This window comes from Accipiter gentilis, chromosome 25 (genome assembly GCF_929443795.1).
Source record: "Accipiter gentilis chromosome 25, bAccGen1.1, whole genome shotgun sequence".
Taxonomy (NCBI): Eukaryota; Metazoa; Chordata; class Aves; order Accipitriformes; family Accipitridae; genus Astur; species Astur gentilis.
The window spans coordinates 6,484,042-6,508,298 of record NC_064904.1 but is presented as its reverse complement, the minus strand read 5'-3'; the positions used below and the strand labels follow the sequence as shown (position 1 = coordinate 6,508,298).

Here is a 24,257-nt window from a genome sequence, read left to right as displayed (position 1 = left end):
CTTCAGCCCTATGTTATGAAATACTACAGCTTTACAGCTTTGTCCATCTTGTACAGTAACCCCAGGTGAGATGCAGGAATACACACCTTCCAAAGAGGCTTTCGCTACAGAAATCCTCCTGTATAAATAATTGCATAGGCCTAGCTCACTATGAAAAGGGTCATGCTTATAAACAGTGTAGGTGTGGAGCCACCAGGGCGTTTGCATCCTGCTCATTTCAATTATAATGTGCACTCTTTGAGTGGGAGAAGCAGCAGCCTTGATGAATCATCTCGTTGACAAACTAAGTATGTTCAAGAGACTGTGTAAGAGCCTCTTTGTAACTGTTAGAGCATGTTTGTATGTTATGAGTAATTTCATAGTGAGACTTCAGAAAAAATACAGATCCTTGTGCATATCTATCTCCTGCACTACTCCTGGTACACTGGTATTTTGTTTAGTCTAAGAAACAAGTAAGAGTTTAGACCACAGCCAACCCAAATATTTTCCTAAATTAACACTTTTTACTTTAATTCTTCCTATCAGACTCCAGCCTGCACAGTATTTCTGACCGATCTTAACTAGCTCCATCAAGACAGGTGTGTCTGCCCTTGAGAAACCAAATAGGTAGCCACTAGCTGGGGAGAGAAGCTCGCAGGACCTTGAGTGAAACTTAGCTATTTGGTTACTACCTTGTTTGAGCAAGGCAAGAAACTCAGTTCCACAAAATGTCTTACTGGGAACCTGGTACTGATACACTTAATTAAATCACCAGTTTCCTTCCTGGAACCTGATCTCTTGGTACTGCAATCATGCCCATCATATCTCATAGCCCACTCTGAAGGTGAGCTGTGGTCAAGTTACAAACATTGCTAAAATGGGGCACGGCGTGTGAAACAGAGGCATTACCTAAGCAACCACTATCGGTGTATCAAGGAGCTTGTAATTGGAAGGAACCATAGTTAGCACAGGGAACCTAAGTCCGAAACAAACCAAATATTAAGATGACTGGTTGCTCCCATCGCTGAAGGCTTCCTAAACCAGAGGGGTAAAGTAAGTAAGAGGAAAAGCAGCCACTGAAGCAGAGGTGTTGCCAGCCCCACAAAAAAGAACTGTAAAAAGCTGAAAGGGGCTTATAACAGAAATCCTCTGAATATTTGGAACAAGCAGCTGAGCCTGCCTCTGCAGTATCTACCCCCAGGTACTCAAGAGTCACAGGGCCTTTGACAAACAGATTGGTGAGAACTTGGACTACATAACCACTGCCAAGTTTTTCAGAGTTGTATATGCATCCAATAACACTTGCCTATTAGAGAACAGAAGGTCTTCAGCTCAACCGCTGACAGATCAGTTGCCTATTGCCCAGCCTCAGCACTGTGCTGGCACAAGCTCCCAGGAGAGACGCAACTGGGCAGCAATACACGTGTACTGCCCTTGCTTGTCCTGGTCTCAGGCGTGGTTTTGTCTTAAACTGCGGAAAAGTGCCATTTTGCAGTAAATCACTCTGTGAATACGTATAGTTTGGCAGAGTGTTGCCCATATGCTGTGTGGTGTTTTACTGATCAGAAAACTCTGTTGAATCCAAGGGGCGACTAACAATATAAATAGTAGCTGGTGGGAGGAATACGTTACTCCCAATAGTGTGTGGAGGATACTCTCAGCAAGGTGTTACCCAGCAGGAAAAAAGTAGCAAGGGCTTTGTGAGTAACTAGAGAGGAAGACAATACCCTCAGATCTCTGTACACAGCCAATACATCTCACAGCAGCCTCCCTTTTCTTCCAGATAAAATAGGATTGATGTGGGTTTTGTGGTCCAGAAAAGATTTAACTGAGAGATTCAAAGACTTCCAAGATTTCTTCAAAACCTTCTTTTCACTACCATCGATAAACAAGACTTCAGCTTTTGAATATTAAATATCAATATCGTTATCTTAACTCCGGCAGGGCTTCCAGTGGTGACCATGCGTGTCAGTGTCCTGGTGCGAGGCCTAGGAAGAGGCTTGGTTGCTATTGTCATTGCAAATAACATTGCCAATTTTGCTGAGCACAAAAGCTGGGTATGGTTTTGTGTGCATCAGGTTTTCCTTGTATTGTCTTCTTGGGCCACAACCACAGTACCACAGTCTCCAGAAGACGCACAGATTCAGAAGCACATGGCAGTAATCCAGCTTTGCTCGGCCACATCAGATGCAATATTTCTTCCATGTAATGAGAAGACATTTGAATTTCAAATCCAGCTGAATAAGCCACAAAAAAATATAGGCTAGGAAGCAGAAAAAAAATGTCCAGTCATCTGGACAGAGAACTGAATTTCTGGAGTCACTGAGGCATTCACAGTGGAGCTTTTTATGTTTAGGGAATAGACGGCACGATGTTAGGGCAGGGCCTTCACTCAGTAACCCCATCCTATGTTCCTGTGTTCTTTAATACAATGCCCATACTCAGGGCCTATTATGACCTGGATTGTTTCTAAAAAGAAGAACATTTTATAAGAATTTAAACCCAGGAAGAATTTAGGTACCTAGAGCCTGTGACCCTTCATGCCCCCCTGCTGAACTTCGTAAGAGCATAAAACCCACAGATGCCCTCCATGGTGGGGCTACGTTCAGGTCTTAAGTACTTCCTAATCAAATGTTGCACTTTGTAAGCAAACACTGTTGTCACTTTTATAGAAGTAATACTCATCAGCAACAAACAAAAGCCTTTTTGCATTGAGTCCTGGATGCCCAAGTCCTTTACAGGCTTTCTAAAATTTCATCCTTTCCTCTGACAATGCTTCCACTTAAACTGCATATAATAATTTTTTTTCCAGTTCAGTTGAAAAATAGAGACTTGTCCCCTTATCTCAAATTGTAAGACCAAATTCCGTTTCTTCTACAATCCAAATCAGAATGAAATGTTGTCTTTCATTTGGCAGTATTTTAAAAAGTAATTTAGGAGCATGAGGGGAAGATAAGGAGTTCCATGTTTATATTTTATTTAGAATTAGGCCACTGATCAAAATAGCAAAGAGTTTACATCATACCCACACTACAGAAATTGATGAGTAAACTATCTGTCTTAAAGAACGTGCCTTGCCCAATTAATAATATTCAAGACCCAAAGCTGGCCTGTCAAATCTGTCCAAGCAAGACCAATTGGAAATTCAAAAAGTTTATTCTTACTTCCCATAGCTCTGTACAACTTTTGCAGGAATATCAGCTTCCCCCATTTTGTCTTTTATAGGAGAAACATCACTCGGTGCTTATCAGTTGGTTAATTCTGGCATACTGATATGTTATTGAATAGCTGGCATGCTCCTGAAACAGGGAGTGGAGCCCTGGTCTCTCCTCTAAAAGGAATGGCCAAATTTCAGGGCAAGGGAGCTGACAACACCCCTACAAATGTTCTGTACCTTCTCCCTACCTCCCTTGTGTTCCCCTCTGCTTTAGTGAATAGTGACCTATTCTTCCACGAAAGGGGCTATGTTAAGCAGGACTGGATACTGCTTCCACCACAAAGTGGCTCAGAGCCTGCCTATAAAATAATTCTCATGAGTGATTGGATGTGCGGGGCCAAATCCTGCAGGGATACTAAAGGGCTGGATGCAAAGAGTTTACTGTTCTCTTGTTTCTCATGAAAGATAAAATATATTTACTGGAATATAACCCTCCCTCATTATGCCATTTATGGGAAACAAAATACTCAGTGTTTATAAAGCAGTTAATTTATAACAGACAAAACCAGATTATCACTCTTCGGAAGAGCAAATATTTGTTGAAAAACTTCTATATGGGACAGACATTTTCATCTCATTTTTAAACGTAGTTGATCAAGAAAAGTAACAGAGGAGCTATCAAACAGGTAAGAAAAGATTTGTATGAAGCATTTAAAATTGTAAAGGGAAGGATTATTATATTTTTTACATATATACATAATTTTCTATATTTATCAGCTATTCTCTAGATGTGATGTTTTAAATGGTTCTAGATCTTAATCAGCATTCTAATATGTTTTTCTTTTGCTCTAATGCCTTCAGAAGAAAAATGCATTTTGAGCAAGAAACTTCTTTGATATCTGAGATTACTAGAAACAAATATTTCTTAAAATGGAAAGAATGTTAACTTTGCTCTAACACTTACATGTTTATTAATGAACTGTCTATGCATAAAGCGAGTTCTCTAAAATTAGCAATAAGCTTCACTCAGGTCTAAAAATACAAGTCTATAATGTGCAAAAATATCACTTTCTTGTTTCCAGAACTGTTTTTCCTAGTCCTAGAAGAGGTGCTTTATTTCTGTTACTAAATGTGAATGATAAAGCCGCTGTAATGTTAAATTTTTGCAATCTCAAATTTGCAGTGAATGCTTAGTGCAATTGTGAGGTTCTTATTCCCGTGATGTTCACAACGCCCGGATCGGTAGCATTTGCGTATGCCTAAGGATGCAGGACTCTCTTCTTTAGTGTTGAATGGTCTGGGATGTGCTTGTAAACAAGGGCTTCTGCATTCGCCCCATCTTTTCAGTCTGAAACCTATTTGTGTTAGGAAGGCAGAGCCCTCTGGAAGGCAGCTCACTGCCTTCCCCGTTCAGTCCCTTCACATCTCCTGGGGGGGGGGATCTGGTGGCCCGCCTGAGCCAAGTACTGTCCCAGACCTCTCAGAGAGAGACGCAACAGTGAAATCTGCCAAACTCAGCACTGTCAGATGTTGCACAGGAATTGCACTATCCCCAGAAAAGATGGGGAAGAAGAGTTGGTGCTCTGCAACATCCAGTGACCAGTTGGGCCTAATGCTCTTTTAGAGGGACTGCTGCTGTTGCAGAAAGCCCTTCCTCTGTGACCGAACATGATCAAAAGCAAAATTTTCCAATCCCAGCCTCTTTGCTAGAGCTGATTCGGCAGTGTCCAAGGATACCTCTTTGAAGCAGGGATGACTCCCAGGGGAAAGGACCTCCTTCTTTGCTGCCAGGGCAAGCATAGCATTGGGGCAGGAACAGTACCTCGGTGCGGTGTCACTTTCCATAGAAGTGGGTCACTACATGAGGAGCAGAAATGCCTTGCAGTTACTGTAATAGCTCTTAAGAGCATTGCTTGCAGTCCATCAGGGGAGAGCAAGTACTCCAGCCCTGCAGAAGACACATGCACCATTTGGCCAGCAAGGCAGCAGCTGAAGTCAAGTCAGCCCCTTCCCTATTCCAGTCCTGCAGAACCCAGACACTGGGAATCTCATTGAAAATAAAGCAAGTGTTAATGGGAAAGAAAAATAAAGAAAAAATATTCACAACCACAGCACGCTGCATGTTTTACTCTGTTCCCTGGCTGCCATACACTCAAGAGGAGGCATAACATTCAAGGATTTCACTGCATCCCGATTAAGTCATTACAGCCCATCTGTGTTGCACCAAGTACAGAACGTGACCTATTATCTCAAAAGAAAATAGCACACCACCTGACTGCCAAAAGCACCCTGTGACTTGGCACCCAAATGTCTCAGTACTCACATCAACATACCTTTTCAGACTAACTCCCACAGCCTGAATCAGGCAACTGTGAAATTCAGCTGAACTCTGAATAAATGACAATCAAATAAAAGCAGCTTTCCCATATGCCAAAATCACAAATTATACAATGACCGTAATTTGCTGTTACAGATCCTTAACTTAAAAGGAGTAGTTAATAGTTGCCATGTGTTTTCTAGGTTGTTGAATCACTTACTACTTTAATGATGGGCCATATAATCCATCTTTTCATCTCATTTATCCATTTGCATGCCACTGCTATACAAAAGGATTCTGTACAGGCTTGGTGGTTTTGAACATCCAGTTTAATTTACAATGGGAAAAAAAAATGCATCTCCAAAGTTTATGGCCATTCAGAATTTTTCCATAAGGCGCAATTCAACACTGCTGTATGGGAGAGAAATTCATATATTGCTTTGAGGGAAAGATGAATGATAAGCATATTTGCATTTTATACCCAAAAAGTGCGTTTGCATGTGCAAATTTACACAAGTAATGTCCGATACTAAAGTTTGCCTGAGGCCTTCTCTAAGATGTGTCCAGTTCGCTCCAAACATTTTGTTGGACAGATGAGAGACCCTGTATTAGCTTTACTCAGAAGTCACAACTTGAGTAAAATACTGTATTTTTAAGCACAGAATAAGCATTTCATTCTTGCGCTGTTTGACATTGAAACATGGTATTTTCAGGGAGGAGACAGCACTGACAAACCTGCTTCAGCATTTGCTGAAGTATAGTGAAGTATACAGTGAAGTATAAAAGAACAGGGAATCCTATGGCATTCAATCAGGAGAATGTGATCTGAATGGAGTAATAAACAACCTATTGGAGAAGGATGAAAAATGAAATGATGAAAGGCAAGCATGTCATTTCCACCACATGCTGCCTAGAATTCTTGTGCTTATAGATGACATCAATTTCACAGGAGTGAAAGCTGTGACACAGGTCCAACAAGCCGATTTTTCATCTTTGAGCTGCATATTGTACTTGAAACCTGGGTTTCATTTTGTAAAGGAATTACAAGTTAGCAAGGGAAAAATCAGTGAAATACTTCTGACGTGAACCACCAATACCAGAAGATCACGGTATTTCTTCTGGATTCACTTAATGATGTTTGAAACTTCTCTCTTCCACTGATCTAAATTTGACCTTACAGATAGGAACCAGATCTTAGGTTAGAGTATATACACTGGAGACGCAGAGACCACTTTGCTACATCTCTGACCTCTAGCATTGTGAATAGAAGAACAAACTAAAAAGTCATTGTGTTGCCTTTTTTTTTTTCTTTCTTTCTCCATTTTCTTTACTAGAAAAAAAAAAAGAGCTCATTACTGGATGTCAACATGAAAACAGGAATTTACCTACTTCTCTTAAGTGAAATGTGTGTTGAAATCATCAAGGCTGGCATCAAGCCTAAAATTCCAAAGAAGGAAAAAGAGAGTAATTTCTTGGAAAGAAATAAAAATGTCAATATTTCTGAAGAGTGGCATTACCATAAAAATAAGTCTATTGAAGACCAAGGTCTCGAAGAGTTCACACTTTACAACTTTACTGAAAAGACTGCAAATTTCGGATTTAACCTCTACAGAAAAATTGCAATGACACATGATAATAATGTAATCATTGCTCCCCTTTCTGTATCAGCTCTCATGACTGCATATATGCTGGCAGCCAAAGGGGAAACACACAGACAAATAGTAAAAGGTCTAGACCTCCATGCTTTGAAGGACAGAGTGGATCGCCATCATTTACCAGCTTTGTTTAAACAACTGAAAGATAACATCACAATGAATGAAGAACTTCTCCTTGTGCAAGGTACTCTTTCTTTTATCCAGAAGGACTTCAGACTCAAGGAGTCTTTCCTCAATTTATCTAAGCAGTACTTTGATATGGAATTCCTGAGAGTGGACTTTCAAAACTTCACACAGGCAAAACGCGTCATAAATCAAAACATTAACAAAAGGACCAAAGGAAAAATTCCAGACCTTTTTGAAGAGCTTGACCGCCATAATAAACTGCTACTTGTGGACTACATTGTCTTTAAAGGTAACTGCTGTTTTTATTTTGCAAAATGATTATTTATTAGAAGAATCAGGACTCTAACTTCAGCTACATTAGCGGAAGTTTAAATTAATTCAGATGTCCTGTTTTCTCTCTGTCTCTATGTAGATTTACTTTCTTCTATTAGGTTTATTTAATCGTAAATTATTTTTCATGATAGGAACCACCATTCTTCTATGCTGTCTTCCACACAACAGTCTCAAAGAGAACAGAAAGCCCTGCATCAAACTATCTCAATCTGTCTCCAAATGATCTCTCTTTATGACTAAAGGGGATGTTTAATTTTCATTCACCAATTAAAATGAAAAAGCCTTAATCATTATAGTCTTCTGAATGCTGGATATTGGGCATAAAATCATTGACTGGTTTTACATAGTGCACAAAATCATGAAAACAAAAATAATTTCTCTATTTCAGTCAAGAACCTTTTTCCCCAGAGGAACCAGAGTACCCCATTATATTACCTTATAGGGTGAGGGAAAGAAATAGCTGTGATGGGCAGAGACTGTTCTGTGGAGAGGTCCTCTATTGCCAAATATCTTATGCTCCTTTTCCTGTTGTTGGGGTCTTTCTGACCGCTGGCTTAGAAGATAGATAAAGTGACTCCAAAAGGAGGTCCTGGCAATGACAGGGAGCCATAGCCCACCCTTTACTCTGAAACAGCCATACAGAAGCCAGAGACACCTGGTTAGGTAAAAAGCAAAGACAAAGAGCTAGGGTGACAAAGGGGACAAAAGGAATGCTGTGTGGAGAACACTCAGTCACAGCCACTACTCCAGTCCAAAGCACTCAGCACATGCCATCCATGGAAACCCCACTAAAATAAATGCACACATGAGAACAAAGAAAATTACCCCTTGGCCATACAGACTCCCTACAGACTAAGCTTATTCTTTCGTATTTACAAAAGTGCAGTTTGTGCAATGCCAAGGTTACCTTCCCTGGCAGAAAATCAGAGAAAAGAGATAAATGGCTGTGGCTATGTTTGAAAGCAACAGTAGAGATCAAAATCATTAGTATAGAAGAGGTCACATACCAGTGGCACCTTACAAGTCAGTGCACTGCTGAATCACCATCCAAAAGATTGTATAATTAATTTAAAAACGGGACATGGAACAGCTGGTAGAGAATTTCTGAGAAGGCGACATGTTAATAAAAGACGGATGCTCATATGGCATTCAATAAAAAAAATGGGTATCAGCTCTGAACTTGACTGGGAACTAAATCAACCTTAGAAAAAGATTTCCCTTCTTTCCCTGCAAATGAAGGAGTTTGTTTTGTGGATTGCTTCCTTTTCCTGCTGGAAAAAATTTAAAGCACATACACTAAATATACTGCAGTTGTCATCCACTTATCCCAGACGCAACTGACATCCATTTCAACTAGGTACAGAAAAGATCCTATCCTTTTTTTAAGTTAACTTCTGAACAAGTCTGAATGCACATAATTATTTAATTTCTTTCTTTCATCAGGCAAGTGGGTCTATCCATTTAATTCCGAATTCACAGAAATTGAGACTTTCCACATAAACAAATACAGAAGCGTACAGGTACCCATGATGTTCAAGTCAGATAAAGTTAATTCAACTTTTGATGAGAATTTAAGATGCACTGTGATAAAGCTACCCTACAAAGGGAAAGCCCACATGCTGATTGTCATCCCAGAAAAAGAGGGAGATTACATTTCAATTGAAGACCATTTGACTACAGAGCTTGTGGAATCCTGGCTTGGAAACATGAAACCCAGGTATTGCTTTGACACCCATTGGCCTTAATGTCTTTTATGTCTATTGCAGCAAAGCAACAAAGCACAACAAAGATTAGCTGGTCTTCCTAAGCCTTTTCACATGCTGGTGTCTCTGTGGCATTAGGTATCTACAGAGTAGAGGTGCTTTAATGGCCCACCCACAGTCCAAGTGGCATGTGAAAGCTTCTGTTCTGAGGTAACAAGTCCGTGGCTCATCTCAGAAACGTCTGTCTGAGGGCATAGTCAGTCTAGTCTTTCCAAATTCTTCCTTAGCCCTTCTCTCTCCTTAAATAGAGCACTACCAGGCAAAGTGCACAATAAATCTAGACATGCAGTATATTGATTAAACCTTTCCTACCAGTGGAAATGCAAAGTAACGGATAAATTTGAATATGAAAATGTAAACCCAAATTATTCCTCTGAAATGTAATTCCTGAAGTGACAATTATTTTCACTGGTCAATAAATTAGTGTGTCACCCTGGTATCAGAGCACTGTAAGTGATGGTTGAAGTATTTTATACAGAGAAGGAAATTATTTCTAGCATCTTTGGTGGTCAACAGGTCTGAGATGATATTCTGCTAACCTAAATTCCAGCAAAGACTGTTTAGTTTTTGCCCCTTCTTTTTCTATGTAAAGCTTAATTCCTGAGTAGAGTGCACTTCAGCAGTCAAGTGGCCTACTATATAGTCTAAGTTTGCATTGAACTTCTTTTTTTTGTTTTCAAGCAGAAAAGTGGATATTTCATTTCCAAAGTTCAAACTAGAGCAAAAATACAAAATGAAGAAGTTGCTTCATGCTCTTGGAATTAAAAATCTCTTTACATGTATGGCAGATCTTAGTCATCTCACAGATCAAGGATATGTAGCAGTTTCACAGGTAAGCCTTCTAAAATTATTTCCTATTTGGATTATAATAGCATATAAATGGCCCGGCCAAGAGACTATGTCATATAGACTTATAGGGACACTAATAGGAAAGGACCTCATTTGCTATGTATATGCAATCTGCACACCTTAATCAGTATGGATCCCACTTCAAGTATGAGGTGTGTAGAAGTAAGGGGCGATTACATTTCATATGTGCTCAACACCTTCCAAAGCTAACCCACCACCGGAGGAAAGCTCTGCCTCAAGAATATGGTTGGCAGGGAAGGAGCACAATGAAACAAAACCTGTGAACAAGAAAGACGTTGTAAATGACAGTCAAATGGCAAAAGCTAGAGCAAGGAAGGAAACCCAAAGAGGGAACCCCTCATACGCAGTCCAGAGACAGGTATTTATATTAACAAAACAGGAATTTAGAAAGCTCAAATAATAAAATCTCAAAAATGTAACAGTGAGAAAGAGAAGCTGAAGCAGTCATGCCTCTCGTGCTGCATACCTTGGCAGAGAAAAAACCAGAATCTCACAGCAAACCATCGGCACAACGCAGTTGTATTCCAGCCCATATGGATGCTCCACTTCATATGCTGTAACTTTGAAAGATCACTTGAACAGGCAAAAGCAAGGGTGGTAAATGGCCAAGAAGAGAGGAACACAGCCCCGTGGAAAAAGAGGAGGAGAAGATAACTCAGTACCACTATTTAAGAGAGAGCAAAAATTAATTTCAGAAGACTGACAGAAAACAGAGGCAGAATGAGAAGCAGAAAAGAATGGAAGAGAAAGGACTTGACGGTCACACCAATATCAGGAAGGAACAGGTCTATGTGACCAGAGATGTCCCATTAAGAAGAAACAGCTAGTCTATACAAAAGACAATTTGCTGGTGATAGAAAATTAAGAGGTATGGTCAAAGAAAGAAGATAAAAGACATACCACCAAGAGAAACTGGTGACCTCAAGGACTAGACTGTGTGGAACAAGATGAAACGCAATTAATGATAAATGCAAATTCATACATTAAAGTAACAAAATTTCTGCAACAAGCTGGATTTATAAACAGCTGAGGAAAACAAGGCTCAAATGAGATCAATCTCACAGGATTTAAAAACATAGCTTTATAAACCTATGTAAAGAATTTATATAATGCAACTGCTTGTGACTATACAGGGTTCTATAGCATTGATAAACTAGAACTGTAACTCCAGGAGAGATTCCACAGAATCACAGAACGGTTGAGGTTGGAAGAGACCTCTGGCGGTCATCTGGTCCAACCCCCCCCTGCTCAAGCAGGGCCACCTAGAGCTGGATGCCGAGGACCATGTCCAGACAGCTTTTGAGTATCCCCAAGGAGGAAGAACCCACAACTTCTCTGGGCAACCTGTGCCAGTGCTCAGTCACCCTCACGGTAAAAATTGTTTCCTGATGTTCAGAGGGAACCTCCTGTGTTTCAGTCTGTGCCCACTGCCTCTGGTCCTGTCACTGGGCACCACTGAAAGAGCCTGGCTCCATCCTCTTTGCACCCTCCCTTCTGGTATTTGTACCCTATCAGAAAGAATCCTTCTAAGCTACTGGTGCTGCTGTTACAAGTCTCCCTACACCAAATCCTTACAGAACAGAAGCCTTTGTGATTTGCCAAAACTGTTAACAGGTGGTATGATAAAAACTTCTATACAAGTTCCAAAAACTCTAAGCCCTGAACTACAGTTTTCCAAAATTGTGCTGGCTTAACAAAATAACCTTTCTGGGAAGACATAACATACTAAAAATAAATATTTAACACATAAAATTGCAGTGATTTTCAGTTTGGTATAAACTATTTCACTTTTGGGAAGTACAATGGCAACCTACAGCACTTATCTCCCTTCCTCTTGATCATATAGCTATTCCATGCTGATTCTCAGCAGTTAACTCTGTTGTGTTATCATGAAAAAATCACCCTTGAATAGTGGCTGCTAACTGATATTGGAAGCAATATGTGCATCAGCTATAAAGTGACAGAGGAGCATCCTGTCCCTGTGAATCATGATAGCTAGCTTCATTATTTAAGAATATTTCGCAGAGAGCGCAACACTGCTGAAGTCCTTCAACTGTCTTCACATAAATCATTCCTAGAATTAGGAGTCTGGGAATTCACTAGCTGACTAGGCAGTTCACCAATACAGACCCAAATACAGGGGAAGTACTGAGAGGTAACTGCAGGTTGAAAGAACAAAACCAGAAAAGAACCAGATCCTGCCAGGCTGCAATTTCAGTGGGAAGGGAAGGTCCTCAGCCCAAGCCAGGATTGCACCTCATTGCTGTGCATATTTACTCTGTGCTACCAAAGGTACAGATTAGAAATATACAAGAAAAAAGCCAAGATGGGTACATTTGCCTAAGCTCTCACAAAATCAGCTGTGAATGTCATATACAGCCAGTGAGTGTTTCTGAGTGATGAAAACACACCTCCCACTTTTGAGAAACTCTCCCTTATACAGTCAGGTGTCAAAGAGGAGCAGTACACAAATGCAATGGTTGCTTCATGCTACCAGCTGCAAGAACAAAATCTCCCAGTGAAACCTAAATGTGGAAAAGCGCAACACCACCTGAACTAGCATCCACAGGGTAAGTATCATGGTCACAGTGGCTGTACTAACTCTTCTGCTGCTGAAGCAGACAGCATCCGGGTCTACAAGTCTAACACATAGAGCTAGATTGCACAGACCTACTCATTTGAACCTTTCATAGAAGCCTACTTCAACTGAATGCCTTGCGCTTTGAAAAACATTCTTCACATGAATATTTATTTCTGTCACATATTTTATTTCTACATTGCATTTCAGGTTGTCCAAAAGGCAGTAATTGAAGTGGATGAAGAAGGAACTGAGGCCACAGCAGCTACTGGGTCAGAAATAACTGCATTCACAGTGCCTCCTGTCATCAAAGTGGACCGACCGTTCCTTTTTATGATTTTTGAAGAAACTTTTAAAACATTACTCTTCATTGGCAGGGTGGTTGATCCAACAGAAACGTGAATAAAGGTATCAGTTTCTATTCTGGGGTATGTAAGAGTCTTTATTTCTATTTTATTAATTTACATTAGAATAAAAGGACAGGGAAATATGAAAGTATGAAAACCTGTTTTATCTCTCCAGCTAGCAGTAGGTCATTCTAGTAATACTTTATTAATGCCTAAGTAACAAGCTAAATTCACTAAAGCACAAAGTGACAAAAATGTGTCGTGTAAGACATAGTATGCAAATTTTAAAAAACAAAACAACACAGAACTGAACTTTAAAAATTCAGCATTTTAGTGATAAGTCTGAGTGAAAACCAGAGATTCATATGCCAAAATATTAAGGAATTTCATTCCCAAACACTGCAGCTTGATATTCCTCAATGTTATCTTCTGTTGCAATGAGACTTTGAGCCTACTGACCTCAATGTTAGCAGAATTTTGCCACTTGTAAAACCAGAAGCAGGATCAAGCCCTAAAAAAGAATTTACAGCCTTTGTCTAGAGATCTTCATTTTCTTACTGCAGAAATGCGCTGAGTCTATCATGAAGTCTGCATCATCTGGAGCGTGACCTCTTTCAAAGTATTTATTCAGATTATCAAATCACCTCCTCTTCTCAGCATACATGATATGCCTGCTTTTAAAATATTCTTTCTATTAAAGACAAAAAAATTCTGCAAAGTAACTCAGATATTCTGAACCTGAAAAATCTGAATCTGTACTACTTCATAACATCAAGCCGGGCCTTTCCTAAAACCAGAATTTCTGCATGTATTATCACCTAGATATCAGGGTGAACTACGTAACAGGACTCTATGCCTGAAGTAAGAAAGACTTTGGTAGGGAAAAACCATACCTCCATAAAAGTGGAATAAATCTTTTCACAGAGTTGATCTAAAATCCAGAAGGTATTGCCAAAATGTTTCAGAAAAATACTTCCGTGTTCTAAATACAATTCATTTTATTCAAGTAGTGCAGCGATTCCAACAGAACAACAAGATCTTGAACATTTAGGAAATTTCAGTCAGCAGCAGTCCTATACATAAAGTATGAAACAATGCAAAAAAGCTACTTCTAGCTATCTATAACTAACAGATCTAAGCATTACTCTACTTGCTCATACAGCCTTCATAAAATAGCTGCCCAAAAGGGGGCAGAAGAGTTTTCAAAATGATTTGGCATGGAAGCTTTAAAGGTATCTATCAGTAAATGCACACAGACAGATGCATCCACAAGAGAAGATACAAAAGGTGCTTTATAGGGTACAGGCTGGTAAACGTCTCTAAAAACCACTTCAGTTACCATTGGATGTCTACCCACAGCAACACAGACACTAGCGTAAGCCACTAACAAAAGGATTTAGCAGGCAGACTCTGGTATCTGACTAGACTACAAAGGCGCATCTAACCTAACTCCACATTGCAGTATGAACGTACCCAGAAAGAAAGAGAATCACTCCTTCCTGCCTCCGAATGACTAATAGGAAGAATGTCGCCATAGAGAATGACCCAATTATCATTGTACAGTTGACCTCCAGCTGTTATTCTGAATTGCAGGTAGAAACAATGCTATGAAGGGTTCAAAAGTATTGGTGATGTCCAACAGAAGTAACCCAGGAGTAAGCACCCCCACAAAAGATTGCTGGGATGAAGGTCTGTAGAGTGAAGGACTGATGAAAGTATACACGAGACACCAGGAATACTGAACAAGGAAGATGTGCAGACCAAAAAATGTCTAAATAGAGCATTTAAAGATTACATAGCAGGAATTTAATACATAGTAGAGTTGTTGAGCGGAGCACGTGTTATCGGCATTAAATAAATTAATCAGTTTAAAAAGACAGACAAATGACAGCCAATAAGAAACAAATGACAGACTGTATACAGAACTCATTGCATGCTTATTAAGGGGAGAAATAGCTTGGATTCAGATTTCTGAACTTACTGGTTTTTCTGGATTGCTCTAGTAAAGTTATCTGAGGGTCAAACAGTTTTGAGTTCTGTTCTGCAGCGGGCTACTGCTGATCTGAGTTTGGTCCCTGGTAGAAGTCAGACTGAGAACAGCGAGAAGTCTCCTGTGGCCCACGGGTGAGCAGCTGTAGCTGGCACGTTGAGTTAGTTGTCCCTGGGGAACTGGGAGTATCTGCTTTCACTAACGAGACAAAAGCAGAACCTGGGAGGAGCCAGCATGGGTCATCTGTATTTCTGCATCAATATTGCATGTTAAACATCATATTACTTGAAGAAGCTTTTAAAGAAATCTGTGATTTACAAGGTCCTGCGCCAGGCTGCAGAACAAACTGAAAACCTGAGTGTTTCCACAGAATCCAAACAATGTCTGTGACTAAAGACAGAGAACACACCTGCATCCAACTGCAGCATAAGCAGCTCAGGAATTCAGACAGTAGAACGCTGCTAAATCCAAGACACGTGTTGTACTTCACACATGACAGCACACATCTAGCATTATAACTATTTAAAATAAATACCTTCTATAGGTAAATGCTTTATTTATTTTAATTATAAAAGATGCCCTGAGAATTATTTTTTTTCAAGAACATGCATGTAAAGCACTGTCCTAGGTTTTATTTTGAGTAAATCATCATTCATATTTTTACATTATAAAAAGTAACCACACACGCATATGCATTCACAGATCAGATCATCTTTATCATACACCAATAAATTTTAAAAACCACATATTTCTGATACCAACATATTTATGCTGCTTCCATTTTGAAATAGAGAAGCTGACAATAGCTTCATAGGCTCTCTCTCAAGTATTGGCATAAATAGAACTTTTTAAAATAGAACTGCATGTTTTTCCACAGACAAATTTTGATAGAAACATTAGCATTAATACAAACAAATGCAGATGACATCACTGAAGCATGATAGCTTGCAATAGCAGCTGATTAAAAACTAGATTCATCATTATAAATTATTCAAGTGAAAATACAATCTGAAATACTAAAAATTAAAGCAAGTATTTATACAACGAAATTTATGAAATAATTTTTTTTTTTTACAGCATCTGGAGACATCTGTTTTTAGATTGCTTTGAAACTTACACAGGATTTTTCTGAACTTTACTTAGTACTTGTAAAAACGTTACCTCCAAATTCACAGCACAATGCTACTGAAGTTTACATTTTTTTATAGACTGATCAATGATTCTGGACTTTGGTCTTAAGGGTTCTTTATAATGTGGGATTATTTTTTCATATTCAGAACAATTTCTCCTATTTCTTGCATAAAACACGGGTGTTAAGAATTGCTAAAATTGTAAATTAGCCAATTAAGTAATGGATATGTGCATTCTAAACCCAAGAATTTGAACTACAAAGGCATAATTGAAGGAAACAAAATCCTCTCTTTCGCTGCAGCAGTTAAGAGCACATAGCTGAAGTTGTATTTAATAACATTTCACTACAATGTTAGAATTCTGCAACCATTACGTCACTTATTGGAACATATTTTACAGATTGGGATTTTATGGAAAAGATAAAAAGTTTTAACATTGCAAGATGCGTTTTATTCACTCCAGGCATTAGAGAGTCCCATCTGCTGCTCCCACCTTATCACGTCAGAATGTTGCTTCCACCAGTCTCCGATTCCCTTCTTTTTCTGTCAGAAGCTCTAAGAGTTTGATTTTCTGGTTTTTCTTCATACAAAGGAAGAAACACACATAATATGTTGTTGCTATATTATTAAATAACATAACATAATACATTGCTATTGCGTGCAACATTTTAATATAATTATTAGCTGACATATTTTAAAATTTACTAGCAGCTCTACTGCACCCACTGAAAAAGCCAAATGGACACATTCTGAGGACATTCTTCACAGGGAGGGTGTAATTCTCCATTAAGCTTTCTACAGAAGGTGATGTAAAGATCCCTCTAAGTGAGATGGTTAAGGTAGTACAAGCAGTCTACTCATGGCTACAAATAATGCCAGAGGTCTTCAGCTTAACCCATGATAAAATCTGGGGAAAGTGGAGATAGGGAAGGGGAGAAGCTAAGAGCTCTTTACAGTGTTATTTCTAGGTCTTCTGTTGATCATGTCACTTGGGCAATTTCTGCACTTCTAATAGCCTTAATTTTTTAATCTATAAATATACTGTTCTTTAACTTCTCAGAGTTGTAGCTATGTCAGTTAACAACTGTTTGTAATGGTCGGAGATCTTTGGAAGAACAGGGCTTAACTTTTAGAGCTCTGTGGAAATATCTGCATCAATATTTTACAATATCATTTACAAACAAAGCAAGATATTGTTCTGTTTTACCCTTTTAAAATTGCTGATGAAACCTTTCATGATCATACACCAGTGTTAGGATACCTACTAGCTTCCTCTTAGAAATAGCACCTAAATCACATGCCAGTCCCACTGGACCTCAGAACTCTCACCAGAGTAAACGGTAGAAGGAAAACATGATTAAGGAACCAACTCAAAGTGTAGTAGATCAGTGGCAGAACCACTTCATCTTGTGCTCAACTTCCTAACCAATTTTATGACTGGATGAAAGATACTACTTTAAGACACTTACGTATGTAATTGTTACAACATGGTCACATACCAATGTGGATGTCTTAAAGGCCAGTTGTGGACATCTTAATAATAAATTGATATCAGTATTTTATAAGAAATTGATTTCTATGCAACAATAAATCTACTCCCACTTTTTACAGGATGGAAAACCTGTACCCCTCATTCTTGAAGTAGGTTTTAATTGAAAGTGAAATAAAATCAGGCACTATCTCTCTGTCTATAGGCAAGATGCAAAATTCTTAAATGCTGTCCATAAAGCGGGATATTTTTATTGATGAATCTATAAAATTCTGGAAAACAGTTTTAACCAATTGTGTATTGAAATCAGTCACATTACAGTAATGTAAACTCAAGCAAAACAGCAATTCTCATCCTAAAAGAAAATAATCTTAATCTTATAAAAATGAAAATATTTAAAAGAAGATAATAAAACTACATAGCATAATAATACAAGATGAGACTACTTGATGGAATGGAGTGTTTATGAATCATGTCAATTTCTGCACTAGGATGATTCACGATCTAATTGGCAACTCTTCAACAGTAAGTTAGAAAAGCACGTTTGCTCTGCAGATTGACTTAAGTAAGGTCTCTTGTGGGATGAAATACTCAACCAGTGCTCTTTGTGATTCCTTCCTATTCCATAAGGTGCTTAAAGCAGGTATCAATCTCTTTTGTGATTCCATTGAGTTATATGGGTGCATCTTTAGCATAATTCTTGCAATTTCTATTGTCTAAGTATTACCTAAGTTCTAGCAAATAACACCGAAGCTAAAGGTCATTTTCTTGTCACCTGCTTGTGAGCACTGGATCAGGATTTACAAAGATATTTTTTTCTTGAATCTACATTATTTTCAAAAAGAAAGAATATTTTAATTGGCACACACATCTCTGAAATGGGACAAACAGAATGTTTGAACTCATGCGTATGGTAAGTGAAGACCTCAGTTCTCCACCAAGGTAACTTTGGGTTTTTGAAAAATTCCTGTAACAACATGAATATACGAAATCAGAAATTCTTCATCCCTGCAAACTGCGCTATATTGTCAAAAGCGAACATGTCAATATTCAATAGAGCAGTTTTATGGAAAAGACTACACTTAAGCAATTAAATAATATTTTGTCCAAACATACATCTCTTTGAACTAAGAATCATTAATTACATCTGTTGATATTTTAATAATTAAACAACATATTAGTGTCCAATCTTCCATTCTTCAAACACACGCATAATTACTTAGGAAAAGAACCATATTAGAAGTTACCTTATTCATGTTGCAGAGTCAATAAACTAGAAGTTAGGAATTGCCAGAATTAAGATTGTCAGTGCAATATTTAACCAGCACATGTGTAAATTTACATGATGATGTAGTCTAAATATATACTCAATTATTATTTTCTCACAAGTTTTCTGCCTTAGTGTGTCCACAGATGGTGACACTCATTCAGGAGCATCTCTTCAGTTGCACCTCTCATTGTACAATTTTCAAATTCTTCTCTCAGTAAGGGATATTTCCATCAACTTCTTATATATTTGGATACCAGTTTATTCTGTCATTCAACTTAGAAAATAATGTTTCCTTGAAACTAACTTTTTTCTTGTATTTTAGTACGTGTATATTTAGCACCAGGATTGACTTTCTGAATAAAAGAAAGATAGAAGGTACACCTAAACATATCTGTGGCCAACAAGGTTATGCAGATGAACGCGTTTGCCATCAACCATTCCTGTACCTGTATTTCTTAATATCTCCTTATAGAGCTGCTCCATTTTCTTATGAAAACAATTAAGTATTGGGCCAGATTACAAAAGAGAAATTGAATCTACAGTGCAGCAGACATTATACCAATGTAGAACGTTAAAACTCTTATTCAGAACTAAAGGTAGGTCATCCTAAGCCTGCTCTTCTTTCTCCAAAAATGTTTCTCTTCCCCTAATATATCCTCTTGGCTTCTGACACTATGCAGTTTAGGGACTTTCTGAATCATGGAGAGCATCCAGATCATTGTCTTTGATCAGATACCTACTTTCAAATAGTGTGTTATTAGGGTATTCACTTGGGAATGGTACACTGAGACTTGAAGCTGAGTCTTTTACATTCCACTTTCCTGCCTGAAGACAAAAGGTACAAACTGCTCTGTGTGAGTCTTTTTCTGTCCCTTTGTATTCAAACAAACGATATCAGTTTTATTTTAAGTGACAGATAGAAAAACGTTTGAAATTTGCAAAAGTTTTGTGTGATGTATAACTAATCTTTGCATCTAACTGCTTCGTGCATATTAATCCATTTATTTTTCCCAAATCCTTGTGAGATGAGTAACTGGAATTGCTACAATGGTTGCTAAAAAAAATTTACATTTGAACTAGGTTTCTGGTTTTAAAGAGAGGGAACAGAGCTACACAGTGAACAGGGTAAAAGCACATGGCTTTTGAGTACACCTAATTTTTCAAAGTATTTAGCAGCATATGTTGTTTTATATACTCAAGATGTCCCATTTACTTTATAGATAGCTGAAAATGTCAGCATGTCTACTAATCTAACCGCTGAGTTTGAAATTATGCACTTTGAAATAAGTGACCACCCAATGATCACCTATAAAAAGTCTGAAGTAAGTACTGTGGGTAATATTTAAGAAAAGGCATTAGACTCTGGCAAAGACAGGGACAGAGTGCAATTTGACTTGGCACCTTAAGGTACTTCTGCTGTGAGACCACTGACTGAACACAGAGTCCACCTTCATTCACTACATATCTTCCAACCTTTTCTACAAAGAAAATGCATTCTTAAAAACAATAAGTCACTACGCAAGCTTGATTTCATTCCAGAACAAATTTACCTCATACAGTGAAGGTGGTAAAATTCCACCAGAAGAAATCCCGTGTGATCACACAGCAAGAAACTATATCATAATATAATACATACGAGTAGCTGAATGCAAGCTGCTCAGAGAACTTCTTTTTATATTTGTTAAACTTTTGAGTGTTTTCTTTAGGAATGTTATCAATTTAATCTGTGAGTAAAGGGGGGGAGGGTTGGTTTTGTTTTGTTTTTTTAAAAGAACCTGAAAATACTGAAGTGGAAAAATATGAGTTTATACAGATACTTAATTCACCAGAAAGGACCACTCAAGAGATATCACTATCACTATTGTTTCCTCTTTATACCCGGCAAACCAGTGTAAGGTGTTTCGTCTTTCCTGACTGGTGCAATCTCCATATCTCAGCTCCATTATCTTTGACCAGCAAGTCATAGCCTCACATTCTGGACTCTCCTTGCATTCTTGGTCTCCCATAATCTCTTCAGACTTCCAAGGCCCAGCTTGCAATTCCCCATACTTTTCAGCTTCTAGTTCTAGTTTCTATTACACTTAAGTCTACTTTCCCAAACAACCTCCCTTTCCTGCTATAGCTGGCTCCTTTCCTTTCTGCATTCTGCCTTAGCTAAGAAAGCAAATCTCCCATAGCAAAGAAAAATCTGTTTGAGCACCTAAAATGACAGCTAGTCCAATGATAGTAATTTAGAACTACAACTTACAGTGTAAGTGGAATCTGCAGGGAATTAGCTGCTAGAGTGTATAAGGATTTGACTGAGTAAGTACACACAGCGATTTTCTAAAACTATTACACTTTTATCACAGGAGCAAACAAATTCCTCTTTGATTTCGCTCTTGCAAAATGTTGAACGGTTTAGGCTGATATTTAAAGAAAACCAGCCTGAGGGAGATACCTAGCATTGAAATTTTTTTTGTCTAAATGGTTAAGGTAAGGCAAAGAAGGCAGCCTTAATAACAAGTAGCAGTACCAGTTCATCATGACTGTCAGAATTCATCATGAAATTGTTATGTAATAATACATAAACATATATAAGCACATAAAAAGAAGGAAAAGGAAAAATTAAATCATCTAATAATACATACATTCTAATTCTCCAACCACAGGCAGCTGAATCACTGTGATTGTAGTTACTACGTATGAAATGCACTAACCTTCACTTTGTCCCATTCCACCCTCCCCATAATGTACCAGCTGAATGCAAACATGCAGGAGAAACAATGTGAAAAACTAATTAAAAGGGAATGCAATCTTAAAAACACTTATAGTTGCAGACATCACATTTCTACTGTGCTATTTTAGTATTTAAAAATCTGGGTGCAGAAGTATCATAAATATAGGCTTAATTTGACATAGCTCTTTTGAGTTCCCTTTGAAAATGTTACCCATAAGCTTGATTTAACCTCTTGTCAACCACTTACATGCTCATCTTTCGGGACTGACTCTCCTTATTTCCATTGTTCTTTTGTTCAGCTGAGTTAAATAAATTGCGAGAAGAACAACTGGAAGGGAAGGCAACATTCCCACTATTACCAGTAGAATGAGTCCGGAATGAATCATCTGAAACAAAGAGCTGCAGTTTAGACAAAGAACTTTGTCTGAAAAAAAAAGACACTGAGAGTAAACAGAATGAGCTGTTTTTCCTGTGGCAATAGTTGCATATTTCCTATGGCAATAATCCAAAAGTTTAACTTTCTGTAAGGGAATGGTTTCAATTTAACATTTCTTCAAATATTTTTATGAAAAAACACTAAATAAAGATAATTAGAAGACACATTTTGGAAGAGAAGATTAATACATTTAATATATGAAAATAGTGGGATTTAACTGGCCAATCTTTAGCTGCTTAAAATTTAGCTATTTCATCTAAGCTAAGTGTCTAGTGTGTATTGGTAGTGAATGGAAAAAGACAGGTTCCTCTTGGAAGCAGTTCATCTCATTCTAATCTTTAATCATCCAAACTCTTCCAACAGAAGTTTCTCTCCCTTATTTCAGTAGAATTTACACATATTATCCCTTTCCTCACATAAAATGGGTGGAGGCACATTGCAAACCCAACCTTTTTATGACATCCAAAATGCCAATCAAGAAATGCCAAACTCATTTTACTTTTAATACTTTTAAATGTAACTTTAAATGAACATATAACACAAAAAAAAAAAATCTGAAAAATACACTAACTAGACTAGCACTTATGTGCTCAAACGTATTGGATTTCTATTATTCTGTGTTCTTTAGAAGAATTATATCTTACAGTAAGCCTGTTTAACGGAGCTCACATATTCAGCACACCCACAAAAAACTAACATAAAATATAACAACCTACTTACCACTAAAGGATAACATACAACTCTTTCCCATTCCTGATACTGAAGATGTATATCCCGTAGCAGAGCTTTTACTTAAAAAAAAAAAACAAAACAAAACCAAATTGCTTATTACAGAAAAGTGTTCTTCTCAATTGTGTCATCCTGCTGTTTAATAATATTGGAGGCTATTTCTGAGTTTATATGAAAAAATCAAATGAGAAAGTTATGCTGAAATTTCTTCAAGAAATGTACAAATTTAGGTTTAGCAGTTCATATTGAAAAATATTTTTAATATATGATAAAAGGTGACATACATTAACTTAAATGAATTAATAACAATTTGTAGGCCTCAGCATGCCTTAAAATGGTGTTTCTTCCCTCAGTTCAAAACTGCATACCTTAATCAAACAGAAAGCTGAAAATTTAAGCCACAATTCAGTGAGCACATCACTACTTTCATAGATTCATGTACATATAATTTCATAACAGTTGTCTATTAGGTAAACAGTTGCCTGTGAGGTAAGCAATGAAGATAATAAAGATACTTAGGACACTTGTCTATGTTGCTGTATTTTGGATGTAGTGCTTGAGTACTGAAAGACTGGCTTCGAACCAACTTGGATTTTTTGTCTTCTTTGCCTAAAATTATAAGTAGCAAAAATTTTTAACACGGATATCATTGCATTTCCTCAGTAATTAAGAATACTTTTTAATATAATTTTCTGTCAACATACGCTAGCTGACGGAACTGATTTAAATACTTCGATAACAATAAATAAACCTTATGTCACCTATTTATATACTAAAGAATCAAATAAAACTAAAACCCATAGAAAACACATTCTGTTCTAGGAGCGGAATCTTTTCCTATGTGCAGTAGGTGAAACTTTGGCCCACAAATGCCAACAGCACTTTTGCTAGGTTTTAACCTTCTGATGTGAGATCAAAGCATTCTAGAAGAGTTTTTAAAGAGTTCTTACCTGCTGATGTACTAGAAGAGCTTCCAGGAACAGAGAGAGTGATACTTTTTCCCAATACTGATGATGTTTTACTGTCTCTACCTAAAAAAAAGTCCAGTATAAATACCTCTCTCTTAAAGCTTAACTTTAAATAAAGAGGACATAACATATCACAGTCCTGAGGTAAACAGTGATAATATCTAATCCAGTGCTACTACCACTTCAGAAATACCCCAGACAAGTACTTACATTACATCCTGAAATGAAAAATACCAGAAAACTAAAACTGTCATGTATTTTATTAATAAAGCCAAAAGTCTTCCTTCTAATATAATGAGGCCAGTTTTCATAAATATCTTTAGAAATATACAGAAAAATAAGTTTTATTCCCACTTTCTAAAACCCTGCCATTTACTGTATAAAGTGTCTGTCTTCTGGTC

General features: G+C 37.8%; 2 protein-coding genes across 7 annotated transcripts in view; one reads left to right on the top strand and one right to left on the bottom strand.

Annotated features, from left to right (window-relative positions):
- The window catches only part of PPP4R4 (protein phosphatase 4 regulatory subunit 4), a 106,925-nt gene that overhangs the window by 19,139 nt on the left and 63,529 nt on the right, over window positions 1-24,257 (bottom strand). For 3 of the 5 annotated variants that reach the window (XM_049828774.1, XM_049828777.1, XM_049828775.1), the window contains 4 exons: window positions 23,839-23,919; window positions 23,404-23,497; window positions 22,880-22,950; window positions 21,971-22,109 (listed from right to left, as the gene is read on the bottom strand). In XM_049828774.1, the coding sequence (XP_049684731.1) occupies window positions 21,971-22,109; window positions 22,880-22,950; window positions 23,404-23,497; window positions 23,839-23,919 (385 nt within the window). Of the gene's footprint in view, window positions 1-14,728; window positions 16,826-21,970; window positions 22,110-22,879; window positions 22,951-23,403; window positions 23,498-23,838; window positions 23,920-24,257 lie in introns of those variants that run through there. The other 2 variants (XM_049828776.1, XM_049828778.1) reach the window with 1 other exon arrangement.
- Window positions 6,794-13,199, top strand: SERPINA10 (serpin family A member 10). Of its 2 annotated transcripts, none has more exons than XM_049828800.1 (4): window positions 6,794-7,523; window positions 9,011-9,284; window positions 10,015-10,162; window positions 12,989-13,199. In XM_049828800.1, the coding sequence occupies exons 1-4, from the start codon at window positions 6,821-6,823 to the stop codon at window positions 13,178-13,180; spliced, it is 1,317 nt and encodes a 438-aa protein (XP_049684757.1). In that variant the 5' UTR covers window positions 6,794-6,820; the 3' UTR covers window positions 13,181-13,199. The 2 variants fall into 2 exon arrangements, with proteins under 2 accessions (XP_049684757.1, XP_049684756.1); XM_049828799.1 differs by having other exon boundaries at window positions 10,012-10,162.